A 21101-nucleotide genomic window follows, 5' to 3' on the forward strand; every position below is an offset into this window, starting at 1 on the left:
TTGATAGTCTTTCTGGTGTCGCGGCAAAGATTTTCCCACACATTGGAAAGACTGCCTTTGTTTAATAACGTCATTGTCATAGACCACGGCGAACTCCATGAAGGCGGGAACCTTCCCTCCACTCTTCGAGAATCGTGTGACGTACCGGTCCGTCTTCGAACTTGACTTACACACGGCGAGTGAAGTTCGCCGTGACTTACAGCATGCAGCAGCACGGAAATACAGGAGTTTTTTTAAATATTTTTTCTTGTTGATATTTTGTTGTAGAGGAGAGTATGGACTGGTGCAATGATTCTATTATTTGTACTTTACTGTTTTACACTTTGTAACACAGAGAAATAATGCTTTGAAAACGTTAACAAATTATTTAACATTAGCATAATAAATTTTTATATAAAATAGAAACAATGTATTGCAGTGTTTTCAGCTTCCTTGTTTTGTCTCCTGCCTTCACTGATAAAAGGTCATTGCGCTTTTTCTTGTAGTTTGATAGTAAGATTGTGCTCAACACACTAATAAATTTACTTGCCATTTTGCTCACTTCACAACCACAAACACTACATTTAACTGCAAAAATTGCGCTAGTAGTCTCGTCTGCACTAATTCTCCTAACTATTAAACTACATAATAGCTTGTGTTGCTTCTCACAAGTTTGAAGGAAGGAATGTTCATGGATTTGGGACACAAGCGAACTCATTATTTTGAAACCAATTTTTCCAACACAGAAGAAAATCGGATGTAACTGATAATCCTCCTCGGTTGATGTTTTCAAAGTACCCGTCACATTGTTCTTCTTTAACAACAAGCTCTGAACACTGCGCGCAAGTTAATCTTGTATTAAGTTTAAATTCTGCGTATCCATAAACATATAGCAGTGTCAACTGACTAACTTCTTGTATGTCAACACCATCAATGTCTTCATATGAATCGTTTATAATATTGTCTGTATCTTCTAGTTCTTCACAAAAGTCGTCGATAATCAACTTCATGGAATTAAAATTAAACTTTATCATACTATACCTTGCAGACTTTATTCCCAGCACATTCTTCGCTCTGATTTTTCTTTCGGCTTTTAATATTTGGATGACGTTAACATTATAATTTCTCCTGCTAAATTGTCTGTACATGATAAAATGATTTTCTAACTTATCTGTCTGAAATTTCCCAGGTAAGACATATTTTGCTTTCAAAACTGTCAAAGAAAACTTTATTATAGTTAAAAGAAATTTCGTGCTCTGAATTAAAGTTTTCCCTGTATCATTGGTCAAAGAGCCTCCCTTCAGATGTGCTCATTGTTTCATCCAATTACTGACCCATGTGATCAAATCCTCAAGGAATTGCAATCGATCATCATCAACAGAGCAAAATAGGTAAGCAAATTTCTTCATTCTACGAAGACCACAAACACTACTTTTTGTGTTTACAATGAACCACCATTTCCAAATAATGCCAATGAACTCTGCTGTATCTTGAAAGCCGAAAGTAGTCATTGCTGTCCTAGTGCTTTCATCGAACGCATTTAATGCAAGTGATACCTGCTGTCTCTCCAGATTAGTAGGATACGCCGTTAAACTATAAGTTTAATTAAAACCCTTTCTTCAAAATGTTGCATTTTTCATTTTTATAAACTGTTCTCAGATTATTAAATTCAGCCCTCTTCAAAGATTCTACATTACAGGTTTCAATTTTGGATGGGAACTTAGGAAACATGAAAGTCTTACACTGGTCCTTCTGGTTTATCCAATTGTTTCTAATATTCTTTAGTATATGAACAGTGTCATACATATAGTAGATTGGGTGGTCAATATTTGGGACGAACAAATGCATTCATCGTCTGAATCTTCAGCTAATATTGGAAACATATTCTGATTGACTTCGTTATAGTCAGAAATAACACTTTAAAATTGCATTCTTCTAACATACATGTAACTCGTTTAGTAATATCGGCCATTTGTGATCCTCAGATTGCTTTTACTGGATGTAAAGAGACTACATGTTCAAAGGAAGAGAATGCGGAAGATTCCAAATAAGTTAAAACAGTCTTAGCTTCTGTAAAATCACCATGATTTCGTGCAAAACCAGTTATTTTTCCAGACCTATAGTCTATTCCCTCATGAACATATATTCCGTCCAATTGTAAAATAACCCATCTTTCTAGTTCCGTTAATGTTTTCCCGATAGTCTTCATGAAACGGTTATTCTCGCTTTCGGAATTTGGAGAAATGTGCAATGACGCTGTGAGTCTTTCCAAATATTTAGTATGCGATAACGTTAGAAGTTTGTTTGCTCTTAAAGCTTCATAACACTTTCTAGATTACATGTAAATTATGAAAGCCGTGAGAATCATGCGAGGGGAGTAGTTTTTCTTCGAAGTGAAAAGCAACGAAATTTGTTCCGATAAAAATTCCAATCTTTCGGGTAGAGTTTCATCGTCTCTTAATAAAGTGTCTTTTAAATTTTGAATCTTGGATTTTAAACCTTTTTCCACTAATTCTATAGAAGGAAGTTCACTTTTGTCAATGAAATTATTCATTATTTCCTTTAAGAGCTCCATTTCTTAAGCAACAACTCAGATCCAAGAATACCACTTAATTCTTGATATCTAATTGGATTGTCATTCAAATATGCAGAAACCTTTAAATCCCTTTCTATGTTTAAATAATGCTCAACTATCATAGAAATATAATTTACAGCGTACACAAGTTTATCATTCAAGATTTTGTACACAACAGCTCTACTTTCGACTGCAGTTTTGACAGCTTGTAATCAATTCCCTCCACTAATTGTTCGTAAGTTAATATTGTATCTTCTATTGATTGTTTTCTTAAGACCTCGTTTTCAGCTAATTGGTTTCGTTTTTCAATTTCTAAAGCTCTGTTATCGGGATTTTTTCTTTTTAACTTTTAATTACGGAGCCTTTTTAAAAAATAAAGCTTGGGATACGGCGCCAATTTCTGCAGTTGCCTAGTATGTCTCCTGAATAAAACACATGCAAGTGCATATATGTGATACCCAGAAAGTTAAAAAACAATTAGGTTTAGTGGGCAAACTGCAAGGTATCTATAAATAGTTACTTCGTATCCCAAGCCTTATTTTTAGGTAACTAAACATAGTTACTTCGTGTCCTAAAGGTTAAAAGTGGCTTTTTTGATAGATATGAAGGGAGACTACTAAAAATAGTCGGCACAGACCTAGCTTTCAAACGTGGTTTGTCATATACAAAATGGTGCAACTTGACGTAAGAAATTTCACGTAAAACGCAATCAGCTTCAAAATTTTTCACACACACACACAACACTTGACACGGTAGGGCTCCAGTTTTTTCGTGGAATAGTACGGGTCCACACTTCATGTAACGCCAGGGGTGTAGCCAAGGGGGGGCCCATCGGGGCCAGGCCCCCCAAATGGTTTCCTGCCCTCCCCCAAATGACCAGCTTTTAAAACATCATAGTAAAATTATCTCGCTTCATTCATTTAAAAGTAACAAAGTTTATTGACAATTAATAATTTATGGTAAAATATTGTTTTTCCATACCGATCGAAAAATAGTATAGCATCTCTTCCTTATAACGTTCGAAAAATAGGATATTTTTTTGTGACAGCAGATTACACAATTTACTGCGCTATATATTTGACAGTTTGAGGACAAACGTTTTAACAAGGTATTACAAATACAACCATAAAACAAAGGTACTAAACTGATTTGTAAGTACAGTATATTTTTATATGCTTTAACAAGTGTTTTAAAAGACACAGAGGATGAAAAATTTGGTGAGAAACAATGCTTTTATTCAATTTGGATTTCATTCGCTCTCTCTTTTATTTCTACTCAGTGTAATAAAATAATTATGTTTTTTTTTTGAGTCTCGAATAATAAATAAACATTTTTTTCAGGAAACCGTAAAGAAATTAAGTGAAATTTCAAAGAAAATCAATCTTGTGTAGATAGGTTCTGTATACAAGGTCTTAAATTTAAATATAAAGGTAACCAAGAAAAGTTTTGTTGCTTTTTCATCCACCACTTTCGAACATCGATATGTCACCTAACCTGGAAGATCAAAAATAGTCCCCATCAGCATCGACGACCTGAAAACGTTCTGGAAGGCCATGGAATCCATCGCGGTAGAACGTGGTGGGCCGTGAAACGAAGAAAGTATCAGGTGCATTTTGGACTTTTACTAGGGATTTGAACTTGCGTCCTCTAAGGTGATTGTCCAAAGAATGGAACAAGTGATAATCGGACCCGGGGAATATAGTGGTTGCAATATTGTTTCCCATCCAAGGCGAAAAATGGTGTCCTGAGTCATCCTAGCCACGTGGGACTTAGCATTTTGCCCCGTAAACGAGGACCCATTTGCAATTCAGAAGTGATGGCTCCAGAGTTTTGAGTTTTTGTTGAGCATAGCTCAACTTCTGACACTACACGGTTGCACTGATACTCTGACCAGCTGGTAGCAGTTCCTGATGCACGATGCACCAAACACATAGAAGGACCTTCTTCTGGTACAGTGCTGGTTTCGGCTGTTTTGAAATCGGTTCATGGGATGCTAACCAATGATGACGGCACCGTGGAGCTTCGTATAGGACACACTTTTTTATCACATGTCAACGCCCTGTCCAGAAATGGCTCCGAAACAGTAAATAAACACAGGCGACTGCCGCGTTGCCTTCTGGCCCGGAGCCAAATATGAGACCCATCGACCAAACTTGTAGTGCTTCACAAGTTGATGGATGTGCTGCCGAGTGGTTTCTCCATACACTGAATTGTAGTCCCAGTTCTTCTTTGTACATGTGTTGGTCTTTTGGCACGTGATGTTTTCGGGTGTTTCGTCATCGTCCTTAAACTTGTTAAACTCGTCACGACACCCTCACCAAAGGCCTGGCATATCTTCTGTCCCGCTACAGCGGCGTTTGACCTCCATTTGAACTCGTTCAGCATACATGCTCTTATGACGCTCTGTGGATGTTCCATGTTCCCTCTGTCTTTACGCAAGTTCACGGTGTGTCTGAATTGCCACAACCAGGTAGTATGTTGGATATACCCACACCAACAACTGACGTTCGCCTTATCTCCACTCGCATTCAACTCACGGTGTGAGGTCCAATTGAACACAGATCTCCACGAAAAGGGACAGAACGTTCTTGGTTACCTTTATAGTTATGCACGAAAGTATAGCGTTTGGTCCTGGGCAGTAGTTCTTGATTAAGCATAATAAAAACTATCTTGAATATAATTTATGGATAATAATAATAATAATAATAATAATAATAATAATAATAATAATAATAATAATAATAATAATAATAATAATAATAATAATAATAATAATAAGCTAAAATAGTGTTTTTAGTTTTCCAGAAGGAAACCAAAATTTTCCTTTCTTTCAGGCCTCAAAAACACTAGCAGCAACACATTTTTTTTGCTTTGTACGTTGTAGCTGCCCCCCCCTCAAAAACGACGGGCCCCCCTACACAGACCTGCTGGCTACACCCCTGTGTAACGCATACTCTTTAGGAAATGAAAAACACGACACGTATTCACAAACAATGCCTTTTATCGAATAATTACTTTTGCAGCTCGAAACACACCCCGGCATTTTTGGAATGGTCAGTGATCCCTGTCCGCGTGACTTATGCTGCTCGACCGTCCCCCAAAAAGGACCGGTGACGTCACACCTCCCTCTACCAAGGTTCCCGCCTTCAGTCGAGTTCGCCGTGCATAAACCTAAGTTTCGTAACGTGTTATGACGTTCCTAAAGAAGCTATCGTCTTCGTATGCAATATTCGAAAGATTTTCTCACGCCCCCAGATTTTCAAACGTGTTTCTTTTTCATTCGTTTGTTAGCAACTATGAAATGAATTTTGCAGCTTTCGATGCATGCTCAGTTTTCTATTAAGGTTGCATGGCAGGGTGATTTATTGATTTCCACTTGCTTATCTATTTTGTGGATGGTTAAACTGTGATTTTTCCATACAACATTTCGCATTATTTGAATGTTAACTTCATTACGATTTTGATGGATGTCCAGTTTTGCTTCGTCTTTGATGAATGCACTTCGTGTTTGAAACGCTGAAACCACTCATAACATTCAGTTCGGCTTATACATTCTTCCCAGTTACACGTCCTGTAATATTTTCAAAATTTCTGTAAATGTCTTGCCCAATTTCAAACCAAATATGATGCACAGACGCTGGTGTTCCAGGATCTTCATTTTCGTTATGCCACAAAATCGCTAGGAGCACATAAAACAACCTCATTCCAACGCACGCATTCACACAATGACTCAAGGTAGGATAATCATTTACTGTGAATTGCTTTAAGAGACACACTATGCGTTGCTGACAAGCAGGAAGTAAAGGTTATGGAATATCGGGATTAAGTTTAACTCCTTTCCTGTCCCACACCATCATATCAGATGAAGCCAGTATGTTCAGTTAGTTGGGGAAATTATCACACAATTATTATTTTAAAATAAACGTTGTTTTGTCCAATGATTTGTTTTCCTAGTTCAGGTTATAAAACGAGTCCCACATGGCTCACGTTCAAGATCCAGTCAATGCTGTTATTCCAGTAACACTCATTTGATGATAGTAGAATCAATCTGTTTACAAGCGTGCCGGATGAGGGCTACCATAGGCTGCACACCAACAATCTTTCGGAGTGTCTCCAGACATAAAAGTGAGCTTCGCGAGGGCCACTCAACTTTCCTGTAAAGCCTATCCACATCTGCAGATAATTCAAATACATAATAGATATTTGGAAGGAATTCAAGCTTTTTAAGCTTCCCCAAGTTTATTACTAACTGCAGAGTATGGTTGCCATATTTCAAAAACGAAAATCCGGAACGCTACTAAATTACGAGAATCTTTGAAATGCTTAAAATGAAAAGTGTTATATACTTATTTACTTTCTCCCATTAGAGAGAGTTATTCAAATATTACGTAATCACATTTTTAGTCATTTTAGTAAACCTTCTTCTCCCTAGTTAAGCAGAGGTAAGGAGATGATTTACCCCCTCCCCCTGGTAAAAAATGTTTCTTTAAATTTGTCAGGATCTGTTATGTTTCGTGGCTTTCAGAGTCTGTATTAGCTCATTCAAGGTACAATGTTACCTTTCACACGTTTTATCTCTTAATGTTTTTTTTTTTTTTTTTTTTTTTTTTTTTTTTTTTTTTTAAAGAACGGTTAATTCATTGGCAATGTGTTCTGGCGGCTTTTGTTGTCTTCAAAGAACTTCTTTGGCTAAAGTTTTATTTTAATTTAAATATTTTGTCCCTGGCCCAATGGAACGAATGCTTCGTTCAATGTCAAAGTAGTTAAATCGTAAACTTAATTAAATCCTTGTTTTATGTATTCAAGTTTTTTCTTTCAACTTTTGAATTCCCATACTTGGAAGTTGAAGAAAATAATTATACACCTAATCCTGTGAAAAAAGGAAACTATAATGTCCTCTTCCTTTCTTCTTCGCTGGAACCCGGGACAGGTAAGCGTCCCAAAAAATATTTTTGAAACGCAGATCTCGGTTCCGTGACGGCCCCGGATTTTCCGGGACGAATGGTAACCCTACGAACAACAATTACTGATGCTCAGCTACCTTGGGATGAGCTAATGAATATAGTTTTTATGGATATGTAGATTGTCCAGTGTGTTGGAAAGCACGTACATAAAATTTCAAATTGTACTGGTTCTTGGGGGTTATACTATTTGAGAATTATACGAAACATTTAATGTTCTGTTCGAAAACAAATTACGAAGAATCTCGAATGAAAGACATTTCAGTTTAAAGAATTTTTTTGAAGTAAATTTAGAAGCAAGTAAGGAAGGATTGAAGGTGGAAAGGCAGAACAATAAAAACAAATCATTCAAATACTTGCACATCGATACTTAGTCCTCCGTACTAATTTTTCTGAGCCTGCAATATCTTGTACTCAAACAGTTTGAGCTGTGATTTTTTTTTTTTTTTAATGTTATGTATCGCAGCAGAAAAGATTAAACCAGATTCAGAAGAAACAATCAATTTCAGCCCCAAAATATCTGCTTTGTCATTGTTCTGTAAAGTCTTTTACATTAATGCGATCTATGTGACAATTAATCAAAAGAAATCTGCGCATCACCGACAGTGCTGTCAATTTGGAAAAAGTAGCTAAATCTAGGACAATCGACTTGTAGATTAACGACACAACTAATTTTTGGATTGGCGACTCTTTTGGTTATTTTTAAATTACAATTTGGGGACTGACTTATAAATCTATCAACTTTCGTACTGTAAACAGTTTTGTTATGATTTTTGTTTATTTGAGACATTGCAAGCGTAGAAAGTTTGGCAAATATACAGCGTGTGGTCGTGTTTCAAGAATTCTGCTTGGTTTTCTGTTACCCTATGACGGAGAACAATTTCAATCCTCAATGTCGTTTAGTTTGCAGAGCTTCCGTTGGGAGGCACATAATAATATAATATTACCGACAGGAAGCAGATTACCTGTGGAAAAGTGACTTAATATGTAGGAGTGTAGTATTTTTCTTCATGAATTCGTAAGTTTCGAGCATTCTATCTAAATTCATTTTAATTTCATGAAATTAAATTAATCATAAAGTCAATAAAAATGTAGGCCTGTATGATGTACAAATATACGGAAATCAACAAAAAACATTCAGAGACTTTTCATCCCAAATTGGTCATTTCATCTTTCGTTTAGAGACTTTTTCAGTCAACACTTTGGCAATACTGATCACAGTAGGCTAATGTTTCTAAGTAACTAATAGAATGAGTCGTCCTTCACTTAGAGACATTTTTCACTTACCTGGAAAATACTAAAACCGACGAAGTTATAATTGATAAGGAATATTCTCACAAAAGAGCTATATGACTCTAGTGTCAAGAAGTATGTAAATAGTTCATCTCTTTCAGGTAACAATGGTATCCCTTGCTGTCAAACGATTTTGCCTAAGTTCTCAAATGAAAAGGTGCGTTTCCCAGAAAATATGGAAAGATCTACATCCACCAGTGAGAAAATCTTTGCCTCTAATTCAACCTCAGCTTCTACAGAACAAAATGCGTTTGGCTCAAACAACTCCGAGTCCTTTACAATACTGTATCTGGCGTATAAACTACGATTCGCCGCCAGATTACCCTCAAGGAAAGTTTCAAGTGACTCTGGATATGCAAGGCTTCAATCCCAACGAGATAGTTGTCAGAGTTTCAGAAAACGTCATCACTGTAGAGGCCAGTCATGAGGAATCAAAACAAGACGCGTCAGAATCTATACAGTTTCAACAGCAGTTTATCTTCCCATTTGACGTTGATCCAAATTCACTGTCGTATTCCACGTCATCAGATGGGAAACTAACTATTTCAGCTGAAATGAAGGTACGCTAAGTAATAAATATTGATTATCCCTTTTGAGATTTCCATGTTTTAGATAAATTTTAGACTTTCAGTCAAGCAGCTATTGCGTCGAGACTATTTATCGTAGAATCATGGCTCATACCTCATTTTGTTCGGAATGAAGCAGTGTTTCCAACTGTATTAGTAAAATTTCACTTATATGTACCTAAGGCAATAAAATTCCCGCCCAAAATAGGGAAAAGTATATTTTTTAAAAAAGTCCCCGTTTCCTGCGAATTTCTTCTCTCCGGCACACGACACGGACATGCGAATGTTACCAAAAAACTTTGGTTCATTCCGAACAAAACGAGGTATGAACCATGATCCTGGGATAAATAGTTTTGGTGTTAAAATTCATTTCCTATTTTTTGCTGAACCATTTTTTCCTAATAACTACTAATCTATTGTTATTCAATAAGGTCTAGTGTTAAGACTCTTTATCGTAGGATCATAGTTCGTAACTCATTGTGTTTGTAATGAAGCAATGTTTCCAACTGTACCACTCAAATTTCAATATTATGTACCAGAAGTGGAAAAATCCCGCTCAAATTCGGAAAAAGATTTTTCAGGAAAAATCACTTTTTGGGGAATTTGTTCCCCCAGGTACATGCTAGCGCCACGTTAGTAGTACAGTTTGAAACGTAGCTTCATTACAAACAAAATGAGGTACGAACCATGATCTTACAATAAACACTTTTGATGCTTAGGGCTTATGGAATAACAATACATTAGTAATTATTACCCAAAAATGGGGAAGGAAATTTAGTAAATCAGTTCTAGCACCAAGACTATTTATTCTAGAATTATGGCTTGTACCCAGTGGCGTATTTACGATTTTGCTTCGGGGAGGGCTTTGCCTGAAAATGTGAAAATTCTGGAAGATATTTCATATACTTTACTATAGTAAGATTTCAGGGGGGCTTAAGCCCGGAAGCCCCCCTAAATACGCCACTGCTTGTACCTAATTTTGTTCGTAATGAAGCAGCATTTCCAATCGTAGCAGTTGTATGTCCCTATCGTGTACCTGAGGGGAGGAATTCCCGCCCAAAATGTACAAAGAAGTAGCGAGAAATTCAATTTTTCAAAAATTCCTTTTTTCAGAAATTTATCTCCTCAGGTACATGACAGCGCAACAGTAGTAATACCGTTGGAAACGCTGCATCATTACGAATAAAACGAGATAAGAACCATGATCCTACGACAAATAGTGATGACATTGTATCTACTTTACTAAGCACATTGACTAAAAATGTGTAATAAGGGAAAAATTCAGGAAATTTTTGAAAAATCTCTATTTACCCTACGATCATGGTTCGTACCTCGTTTATCTCTGGATGATGCTAGGTTTTAAACGGTACCACTTACCTGTCCCTATCATGTACCTGAGGGGAGGAATTTCCGAAAAAGGAAAAATCCCCTTTTATCCACTTTGGTCTGGATATTCCCGCTCCTGGTACATAATAGGGAAATTTGAGTTATACAGCTGGAAATATTCCTTCATTGCGAACACAACGAGGTAAGGACAATGATCCTAGGATTAATAGCGATGTGTCAGGATTTTTTTAAAAAAAGCTCTAAAATTTACCCTTTTTCCTTTGTCCTTCGTCCATGTTTGTGACGTCATTGCTCCCAGGAATCGCACGCGTGACTGCAAAATGCCCATGAAACATATTCTTTGATGCTTCCCCGCTTGAATGAGTGCAAAAACCCCCGTGTGAAAAGCTTTACTAGAGAATTATAAAGCAAATTCCGAAGGTCGACGCCATGGTACATATCTGTACCAAAAGTCCCCAAAAGGGTTATAACTGTAAGTTTTATCTATCTCTTAAGTTTTCTTAGTGAAATATACCTTATAGGCAGCAACGCAATTGGGCTAGTTATCGCCCGGAAAAAAAATGAAATGAAATCTTTAAGTTTTACGTCCCACGATTATGCCGGTTAGGCTAAAGGAGACGGTGATTATGAGAAATGAATGAAATGGTGGAATGAAGAAAGTGGGAGGAAACGGGAGAACCCCGAGAAAACCTACAAACACGGTGTTTGTCCACCACAAAGTCCACACGGCGCGAGTTGGGATCCAAGCAGGGACCCCAAGCACCGGAGGTGAACGCTCTACCACTGAGCCAGTGCACTTAATGGAAAATCTGGAAATGAACTGAAAAATGTAAACTTTAACGTCTCAGGCTTATGCCTTTTAGGTTCGAGGAGACTAATATCTATCTAAGAAATTGTAAAATGAGAATATGAGAAGAAAGAGGAGAACATTCTGGATGGTCACGGACTTGATGTTATCTACCACAAACTTACATGATCTGGGATCGAATGCGGGACCCTTACACCAGTGATGAGTGCTCTATCACTTGTTTTCTTTTTCGTTTTTGATAACTACTAGATGGAACAAAGTTACGAACACAGAAACAAGAGGATAATTAAAAAATACCCATGCTCGTCAGAAGGCACTCATATCAGAATGGGTTTCGCCTCACGATCGTCAGACTAACGTCTCACAAGGTACATTCGTGAAGTGTCCCCTCGGGATTCGTGTAAAATTGATTCAAATACAAAGTTCTCCGCAGTCCAATGTGTATTGTACTAATTTTAGCGACCCATACCGGGAATATGCATATTTATGGACCTTCATAAATTCAGAATTCAATCGCACGCTACTATAACACAGAACAAAATTACTTTTAGTTTCTTTAGATGTAACTGGACATGAATGTGGGCATATGCAAAGCAAATTGGATCAAGTACTGCTTCTCTGACACATGTCACTCACCCCGGTCGACATCTTGAGTCCTCCATATTGGATTCCACTTTTAGTTTTTGAAATGGGAATAGGTGCATGTGATATACCAAATTTATGTACAATTTTCTCGGAAATTCATTGGTGTAGTCAGTTTTACCGCAGCTTGCACCGTTTGGAAGGTGTTGCATGTTAAATTCCTCCAGGCACTTTGCGAATAGACAGTGCAGAGCGATATCAGTTCCGCTTACATTTTGATGTTGACAAATCAAAAATATTTCTAACTGAAAAAACTGTAGGTATAAACGAACTTTTTACAACATTGATGTCATAATCTTATTACATTTCTTTGAGTGATTGTTATTACTTCCATGTATTAGGTTCAAAATGCCTAATGTAAATCCAGATATGACAGATTTAGATGAAGAGCTACGATTTCCGTATCGACGTCTGTGTGTCTGTATGTATGTACGTTCAGAGAATATTTCGTCAACGATAAATCACATAAATCGTTACATATACATACGGGGCTCTGCACGTCTTTCTATTTGGTTCAATATTCGTGAAGTCCCTGACATTTAACATGTAATACTTTCCAAACAGTACAAGCTACGGTGAAATTCTTTACACCGATGAATTTCCGAGAAAATTGTATAAGAATTTGATGTATCACTTGCACCTATTCCGATTTGAAAAAGCGAAAGTTGAATCGAAAATGGTGGATCCAAGATGACGGCTGGAGTGTGTAGCATGTGTCATTGAAGCAATACTTGCAGGGGTGTAGCCAAGGGGGGGCCCATCGGGGCCAGGACCCCCCAAATGGTTTCCTGCCCTCCCCCAAATGACCAGCTTTTAAAACATCATAGTAAAATTATCTCGCTTCATTCATTTAAAAGTAACAAAGTTTATTGACAATTAATAAATTATGGTAAAATAGTATGGAGAAATATTGTTTTTCCATACCGATCGAAAAATAGTATAGTATCTCTTCCTTATACCGGTCGAAAAATAGGATACTTTTTTGTGACGGCAGATTACACAATTTACTGCGATTTATATTTGACAGTTTGAAGACAAACGTTTTAACAAGGTACTACAAATACAGCCATAAAACAAAGGTACTAAACTGATTTGTAAGTACAGTTTATTTTTATATGCTTTAACAAGTGTTTTAAAAGACATAGACGATGGAAAATTTGGTGAGAAACAATGCTTTTATTGAATTTGGATTTAATTCGCTCTCTCTTTTATTTCTACTCAGTGTAATAAAATTATGTTTTTTTTTTTAGTCACGAATAATAAGTAAATATTTTTGTCAGAAATTAAGTGATATTTCAAAGAAAATCAATCTTGTGTAGATAGGTTCTGTATACAAGGTCTTAAAATATAAAAGTAACCAAGAAAAGTTTTGTTGCTTTTTCACCCTCCAACTTCGAATATCGATATGTCACCTAACCTGGAAGATCAAAAATGGTCCCCATCAGCATCGACGACCTTCTGAAGACGTTCTGGAAGGCCATTTAATCCATCACGGTAGAACTTGTTGGGCCGTGAAACGAAGAAAGTATCAGGTGCATTTTGGACTTTTACTAGGGGTTTGAACTGGCGTCCTTTAAGGTGATTTTCCAAAGAATGGAACAAGTGATAATCGGACCCGGGGAATATAGTGGTTGTAATATTGTTTCCCATCGAAGGCGAAAAATGGTGTCCTGAGTCATCCTAGCCACGTGGGACTTAGCGTTGTCCCGTAAACGAGGACCCATTTGCAATTCAGAAGTGATGGCTCCAGAGTTTTGAGTTTTTCTTGAGCACAGCTCAACTGCTGACACTACACGGTAGTAGTAATGGCGTTACTTTACCGCACTCTTAATAATCCAATTTGGGTCCCCATGCACCATAGTGAATGAATTAGGGATGCTTTGGCCCGGGATTACGTCACCTATTGAAATTTTGCTTATGCTTATTCAGGGGCCATGCACGCTGGTACGAATGAATCAGAGGTACCTTGGCCAGGCTATGACGTCATTGAATTGGGAATATTGGATCAGAGGTCATGATGATTCTTTAAAATTACTAAAAATATGATCTTGATGATTCATTATGTTATGAAATAATACAGGTTTACGAATGCTTTCGTTCCCTTTTATGGCATAAAATTTGGAGATTGTTATATCTTTGATGAGATGGACTAACACGGGTGCAAATAAAATCTTTAGTTTTACGTCCCACGATTATGCCGGTTAGGCTAAAGGCCCATACAGCAGAGGTGAACGCTCTACCACTGAGCCACCGCACCTCTACTGGTATGAATGAATTAGAGGTAGTTGGTTCGAGCTAATATGTTCGTTTGACGTCACTGAACTGTGATTTTTAGCTTGGAGCTTATGATGGCTTGTTTCGTTCCCTTTTATGGGTATAAAATTACCAAAACAAGGTTTGATCTCTTTCTTGATGACCTATTACATTATGAATTAGTAGACCCCAGTAATAGTATAAATTAGTATTAATATGAAACTCGAAAACTTTGGAGTTCCTTTGTGGCTAACCGGTTAGCGTATGCGCCTTTAACGTGGGAGACCAGGGTTCGATTCCCGGAAGGAGCTCATGCGGTTCGGATTGTTATCCCTTTGATGAGATGGACTAACACTGGTGCAAATGGAAATCTTTAGTTTTACGTCCCACGATTGGGCTAAAGGAGACGGTGACGATGAGAAAGGAATGAAAGTGTGGGAGAAAATTGGAGCATAATGTTGTCCACCACAAAACTATTTTTCGCGGGGTTTGAACCAGGGACCCCATACAGCAGAGGTGAACGCTCTACCACTGAGCCACCACGTCCCTTATTAGTGCGAATGAAGTAGAAGTATTTGGATTGAGGTAATGTGATTGTTTGATGTCGGGGTGACCTTATTTCACTTTTGGGACCCCCCACATGGACCATAGTGAATGAGTTAGAGATGTTTCGGCCCGGGATTGCATTACCTATTGAAATTTTTGCTTATGTTTACTCAGGGGGCAGAGATCACTCAGGACACATAAGATCACATTGATTTACATCAGGAGTTGGGGGGGGAATGGAGGGGAGTATCGCACCTCGTACTCTTTGATGAGTATAAAAATATTAAAATTTGGGCGTTTTTAACTTATCCTATTATCTTTCACGAGACATTTTTCGTTATATAATAGAGTACAATGATTTACTTTTTGGGAGTTATCGTTCCCTTTGGAGCCTTATTACGTTATATGGAGACATATTTAAAATTATTCCATTAAATTTGATAAGTACTTTGTGATCCATTTTGTTCCGCTTCAGGGGTGAACATGGATACCTTGCAATCGTCCCGAGTTCAATTCTTGGTGCTAGTTTAGGAAATGTTGAATTTAATGTCCCCGCCGATGATGAGAAATGATGAAATGAGAAAACATCATAAACTTACTTGCTTGCGGATTGAAGCAGAGACCAAGTAAGTTTAGGAAAACAAAACGCTGAGCCACCATACTCCATTGAGAAGTTCAGTTTGTTGATTACTATGTAATGGTCCCGAGTTCGATTTTTTGTGTTAGTTTCAGGAAATGTTGAGTTTAACGTCCCCTTGAAACGATGATGAAAAATGATAGGAGGAAACATGAACTTACTTCGTTGTGGATTGAAGCAGGAACCTCATACGTTAGAGACAAGCGCTGAGTCACCGTACTCCATTCAGTGCGAACAGTTTCGCGTATGAAAAGAACATGTACAGGTTATGTTACATTATACATTTCAGTGCGAGCAATTTTCACACTAGGTTTATGTTTCATATAGAAAGATAGAAGATCTGTGTTGTCATCTTTTTACTTCGTGTGCGACTTTGACCTTGAAGAAAACCTTGCTGACTCAGTGCAAAGCATTGACGTATACACATAATCTTATTGTTTAGTTGGCTGTATTTAGAGATGAATCAGACATTTAAGGTTGCTGGTTCGAATCTAGTTGTGTTCGCTGTAACTCAGTGTTTGAGCGATACTTACCGAAATTTTCCAGTGTTGCCAACACTATCAGAATGAATCGATTCATTTAGTCGGAGCAGTTTCGTGACGAAAACTGATTTTTGTTTTGCACACAAATTTTTTTCTGAAACAGAATTTTGTTTGTACATAAAATTTTTTTCTGAAACAGTTTTTGTTTTGTACACAAAAAAATTTCTGAAACAGAATTTTGTTTTCGTACAAAAATTTTTTTCTGAAAACATTTTCTTTCGTACACAAAAATTTTCTGAATCAGTTTTTTTTTCGTACACAAAAAAATTTTCTGAAACAGAATTTTATTTTGTACACAAATTTTTTTTTATTTCGTACATGAAAAAAAAAGTTTTGAAACAAAAATTTAGTTTGATTTTTTTTCCCGTAAAACATTGATTTATTTTACCGGTAAACTGATTCAGAAAAAAGAAATTGAAATCGCAGTACAGGAAAAGAATTTGATTTTAGAATGTGAAATAAAACACAGAATCATGTTTCTGTACATTTATTTTTAGCAAGTGACATAGAATACAGAATTTCTTTTTCTTCAAAGGAAGACGTGTCCGTGACGGGTACAAATTCTGTAAAGAGAAAATAAAACATATGAATATACATGATAATATTTATTTTGTTTCCTGTGAAAGAAGAAAAACAGATTATTAACATCGAACTAACTGATCAAAAGAGAGTGAGGTGAGAAAAGAAACGCAAATGTGACGTACCTGAATTCCTTTTTTTTCTCCACTGGTTTCTGCAAGGTGATGTCATCTGAGTTTTGTTTCCGCTGTGGCCTCGTTGAAGCATGCCCCGTGTTGCGGTTGATTCTTTGCCCCGTCTTTGGGAAGTGATGTTGGTGGAATTAGGGAAAAATATGGCTGTTATTCTGTTCTGGCTTTTTTATACCCATAGGGCAATGTCTCGTATGTGTCTGGTATTAATCGGCGTTTTTTATAGTTGAAACTGTACTTCTTTTCTTCAGGTTTTGTGACAAGATGATGATCGTGGGTTCTGTAAATTTTGTGCGGCGTGCTAATGGAGATTTTTTCACTCGATTGATTTATGATCATTTGCTCCAGACTATTGAAATTTAACTTTTGACTTGCAGTATAATTGAGTGTGAATCCACGAATTTTGCATACATAACTGGTTGACTTCGTGTCGGGGTCGTAGATTTCCAAGGCGTATTGTTTTGGGCCACCAGACACGAATTTTTTAATGTATGCTTTTGGTCCAATTGATTCCAGTTCATTTGACATTGAACCAAGAAATACTTCTGGTTCTATTGTGGGCTGTGATGGTCGCTGCGTGAATATCACGGAATCTGTATCGAAATATAGTACTCTTTCTTGCAGCAATTCTAAATATTTGTAGAGTTCCAGACGAGCTTGACACGTTGTAAATGCTCCAAGGACAACATTAGCATTGTGATTTTGTACTGGAACATCATCTTCATACTGCCAATAAAGGTATAACAACGAATCGTTAACAGGTAAAATTTGGTTGACTTTTATATCTGGAGCAGTTAATTTCTGATACAGTTCTTTGGGGTCGTTAATGATGGTCGTTTGGCTGAAATTGTCTCTTATAGCGAGTCGTCCCCAGAAGGCATTCAAACAGAGTTTTGCAAGACTACGACGTGCTGAATTTGAAATTATATTTGCTGCATCCAAAGTTATGCCTTCACGTTGTTGTACCACTTGAATATACTGCTGCTTTTCTTCTTCGGTGACACAATTGGCAGGCCAACCAGAAGCTTCCAGCTTAGATTTCAAAAATGTGTTAATGTATTCGCTGAATAATCCGCCAGTTTTGGTTTCTGGATCATATACGGTGATGTCGTAATCCCAAATTTCGTAAATTTCAATGACTTGATACCCAAGTTCAATGGCTTTTTGAATTTCATAGGACACCCACGTTCCTGTTAGACTTCGTTCAGTGTCGGTATGTGTACATTCAGAATCTTGATTTAATGCTGTGGCACAGGCAGTACAAAGTGGAAACAACAACTTCTTATTTGAGCGAAATGGCAGCACTGGATGAAACACATTTCTGCTAGGCAAAATCTTCAACTTGACCAATCCGTTGACATCTTGAATGTCGGGCATTTCTGGATTTCCCTGTAGATATATTCGTGGATGTCCTATTGGATACCGTCCACATTTATTCACATAAGGATACAGGGAAACGATATCCAAGAATTTTATTTCTTCGCCTTCATTTTCATTTGCGACGTGGTACAATTTAATGGCATTAACACGGCCACCATAGAAACTGTCTCTTGGATTTAATGGTGTCTTATTAGTATAAGGATGTGTGCTTAAAGAAGAGGCCAATGCTGGATTGGATTTTAACACTTGACGAAATTCACATTCCCACATTTCATGTACTTTATATCCCATGGATCGTAATAATTTGATTTTACGCTGTGTTCTCTCGTAGCGATAGTTCATCGTTTCTTCGGAGTTCTCATAAATGGGCTGATCACGGCCTGTAGGGACACATAGAGGACAGCCGTGAATTCTGGAACCTTGAAATTCATACACGTGTTCCTCTTTAGTGTCAGGATCTTTGTAGTAGCCGTCCAGATGAAAACCAGCAACATAAACTTCTTTTCCTCTCGCAGCATGCAGAATTTGATGACCCTGTTTTTCCTCCATGTAGGCAAGCCACTGCAAAGCAATCCGTGACTGATTGTTTCTGTGACGATATCCTCGTGCAGGGAGAATGCTAATAGTATTGGGTTTTAAGAAATTTCGTCGAAATACTAAATTGCACGCACTCGCCAAAGTGATAGTCTCCAGGAAAGGATTGACGTGAGTTTCTTGTTCAAAAGTGGTCATGAAAGATATACAAGCCATTCGAAGTACGTTGACGTCCTGGACACAATAGTTCATCAATTCTTCTTGGAAAATAAACGTATCGTTCTGGTGTTCGTTGTACCATGTCATGAATTTTTCTCGTTCATCCACTTTCATTTCATCTGCACCATAATAATGGATGTCCGGTAATTTTCCCACATACGTTTGATTTGCAGCAGTATTAATAAAGTGTGGAAAATATCCTTTGGTCGCTGGTAAATGAAATGCCTTGGATAATTTACTTAAAGCCATTGGCATGAAATTTAAGGAGTCAATAAACGATAAGTGATTCACTTTCATGCTTAAAATTTTTGCTCCGTTCAAGATCAAAGTAGGTTTCAATTCATGTTCTTCCACTAAGGATTTAAGAATAAAATGACCATCATATCCCTTAGAGTTATGTGCCAAAGATACAATAAGTTTGATGTTGGGTCGTGGTTGACGTAAATACGCAAGAAAGGCATTGATCGGATCATCTTGAAAAATATGTTCCCGCTGTCCACAAACTTCACACGGATGATGTATATCTTCATCTTGAACACAGTTGTAACATACTTGTTGGGCCACCAGTAAATTGGGCTTATGAATGAACGTGTCTTCATCAAAGAAAGTATCCTGTGTGGCTTCGATATCATAGAAGACAATCATAGCCTTCTTGGCATGTAACACTGATGGAACTCCAGGTTTTAATTGAGTCGTATCAGGCTTCATGTAGCATTGGTGGGTAGACGTTACGTGTTTATGGCACACATTACAAAAATAATCTGTACAATCATGTTTTCTTTCCCCTGTATGGACAAACGAATAAATGCGTAGACATTTGGCACACTGTTTCACCATCTTGCATATTGGTTGACCTTTATGGTATGGTACAGTTAGATGATTTGTATAGCATGTTTCACCATAAAATTCACGATTGCATTCTAGGCACTGCTTCTCCGTATTGGTCTTACTGCATGGCGGTTTTTGCAAACATTTCTCACACATGGCCGAACAGTTCTTAACGTGTCTATTAAGATGATCATATTTTTTGTGGCATGCTACACATTAATACACAGTAGAAAAAACGGCCGTTAATGACGTGATGATGTCATAATGAGAATTGATGCACATTAAATTGATTGGAATCTTGTCTTCGCCACCAGGCCCTTCATACAGAATATCTTCTCCGGAAAAGCTAGTGTATACGGTAAGTTTATAATTTGTCAAGTAACGTTGCAATTGTCGCAATTCTTCCACAGATCCCCCATGCTCTAAATTCACTGATGATCTGGACAAAAGTTCATGTACACCAGGGAGAACAACACACTTTCTTTGGTCCTGATATTGCCTGTACAGTTTCTTGTTCGTATCCTTATATTTTTTTAAACCAATAGCAATCACAATCGCATAAACCAAACATTTCTTGTCGGTGTTTTTTACACGTAGAATGCCTTTCTTGCATTTTAATAATTCGTCGTTTGATAAAAGACCTCGACGCACCAATCCAAATCCACGGGGCACATCCACATGATGAAAATGTACAATGAACGGTTCGTTCATGAGAAAACTATCGTTACTTTGAAGGATGCGATCAAAGGAAGCCTATAAAGTTTCCAGTGTCAGATTACTTGCACGCCGAAAAGATAAATAAAACGGTTTGTTCTTCTCATCATGAGATAAAATCGATAATCCAACCATCGATAATTCGTTGACATTTTCCAATAAGTAATCCAACATCTGTTGAAAAGAAGTCTGAACCCATTCAACAATATCTGTGTCACTGGTCGGAGCATTAATTTGAATTTCCAGCATTCGTCCTTCGAGATTAAAACGCCGATAATGTCTATTGATTTCTCGCAAGACAGTAAAGCCAGAAGTAGCCATATTCAAATAGGAAAAAAGGCAAGGTAAGCAGAAAAGGAATAGGCAAAGAAAACAAATATCTAAAACGAAAAAAAAGCACGAATTAAAATTGAATTCAGAGATCACTAACACGTTTAATGTTATCAAAATGACTACACGATCAATCCTAAAAGAATTATCTTATCTCAAATAGTTCTACTGTTAAAAATTTTTATTGTCATACTGGAAATCAAACCTGGGACCAATATGTAACTGACCTAACTTTCT

General features: G+C 37.3%; 1 protein-coding gene across 1 annotated transcript in view; it reads left to right on the plus strand.

The window, feature by feature from the left end:
• Positions 1-21101, plus strand: part of LOC145672828 (uncharacterized) — a 39704-nt gene that overhangs the window by 13639 nt on the left and 4964 nt on the right. The window contains exon 2 of the mRNA XM_081741976.1: positions 8910-9368. Within this exon, the coding sequence (XP_081598102.1) occupies positions 8916-9368 (453 nt within the window). The 5' untranslated portion in view covers positions 8910-8915. The remainder of the gene's footprint in view (positions 1-8909; positions 9369-21101) is intronic.

The sequence above is a fragment of the Thermobia domestica genome, chromosome 16 (genome assembly GCF_964235325.1).
Source record: "Thermobia domestica chromosome 16, izTheDome1.hap1.1, whole genome shotgun sequence".
Lineage (NCBI taxonomy): Eukaryota > Metazoa > Arthropoda > Insecta > Zygentoma > Lepismatidae > Thermobia > Thermobia domestica.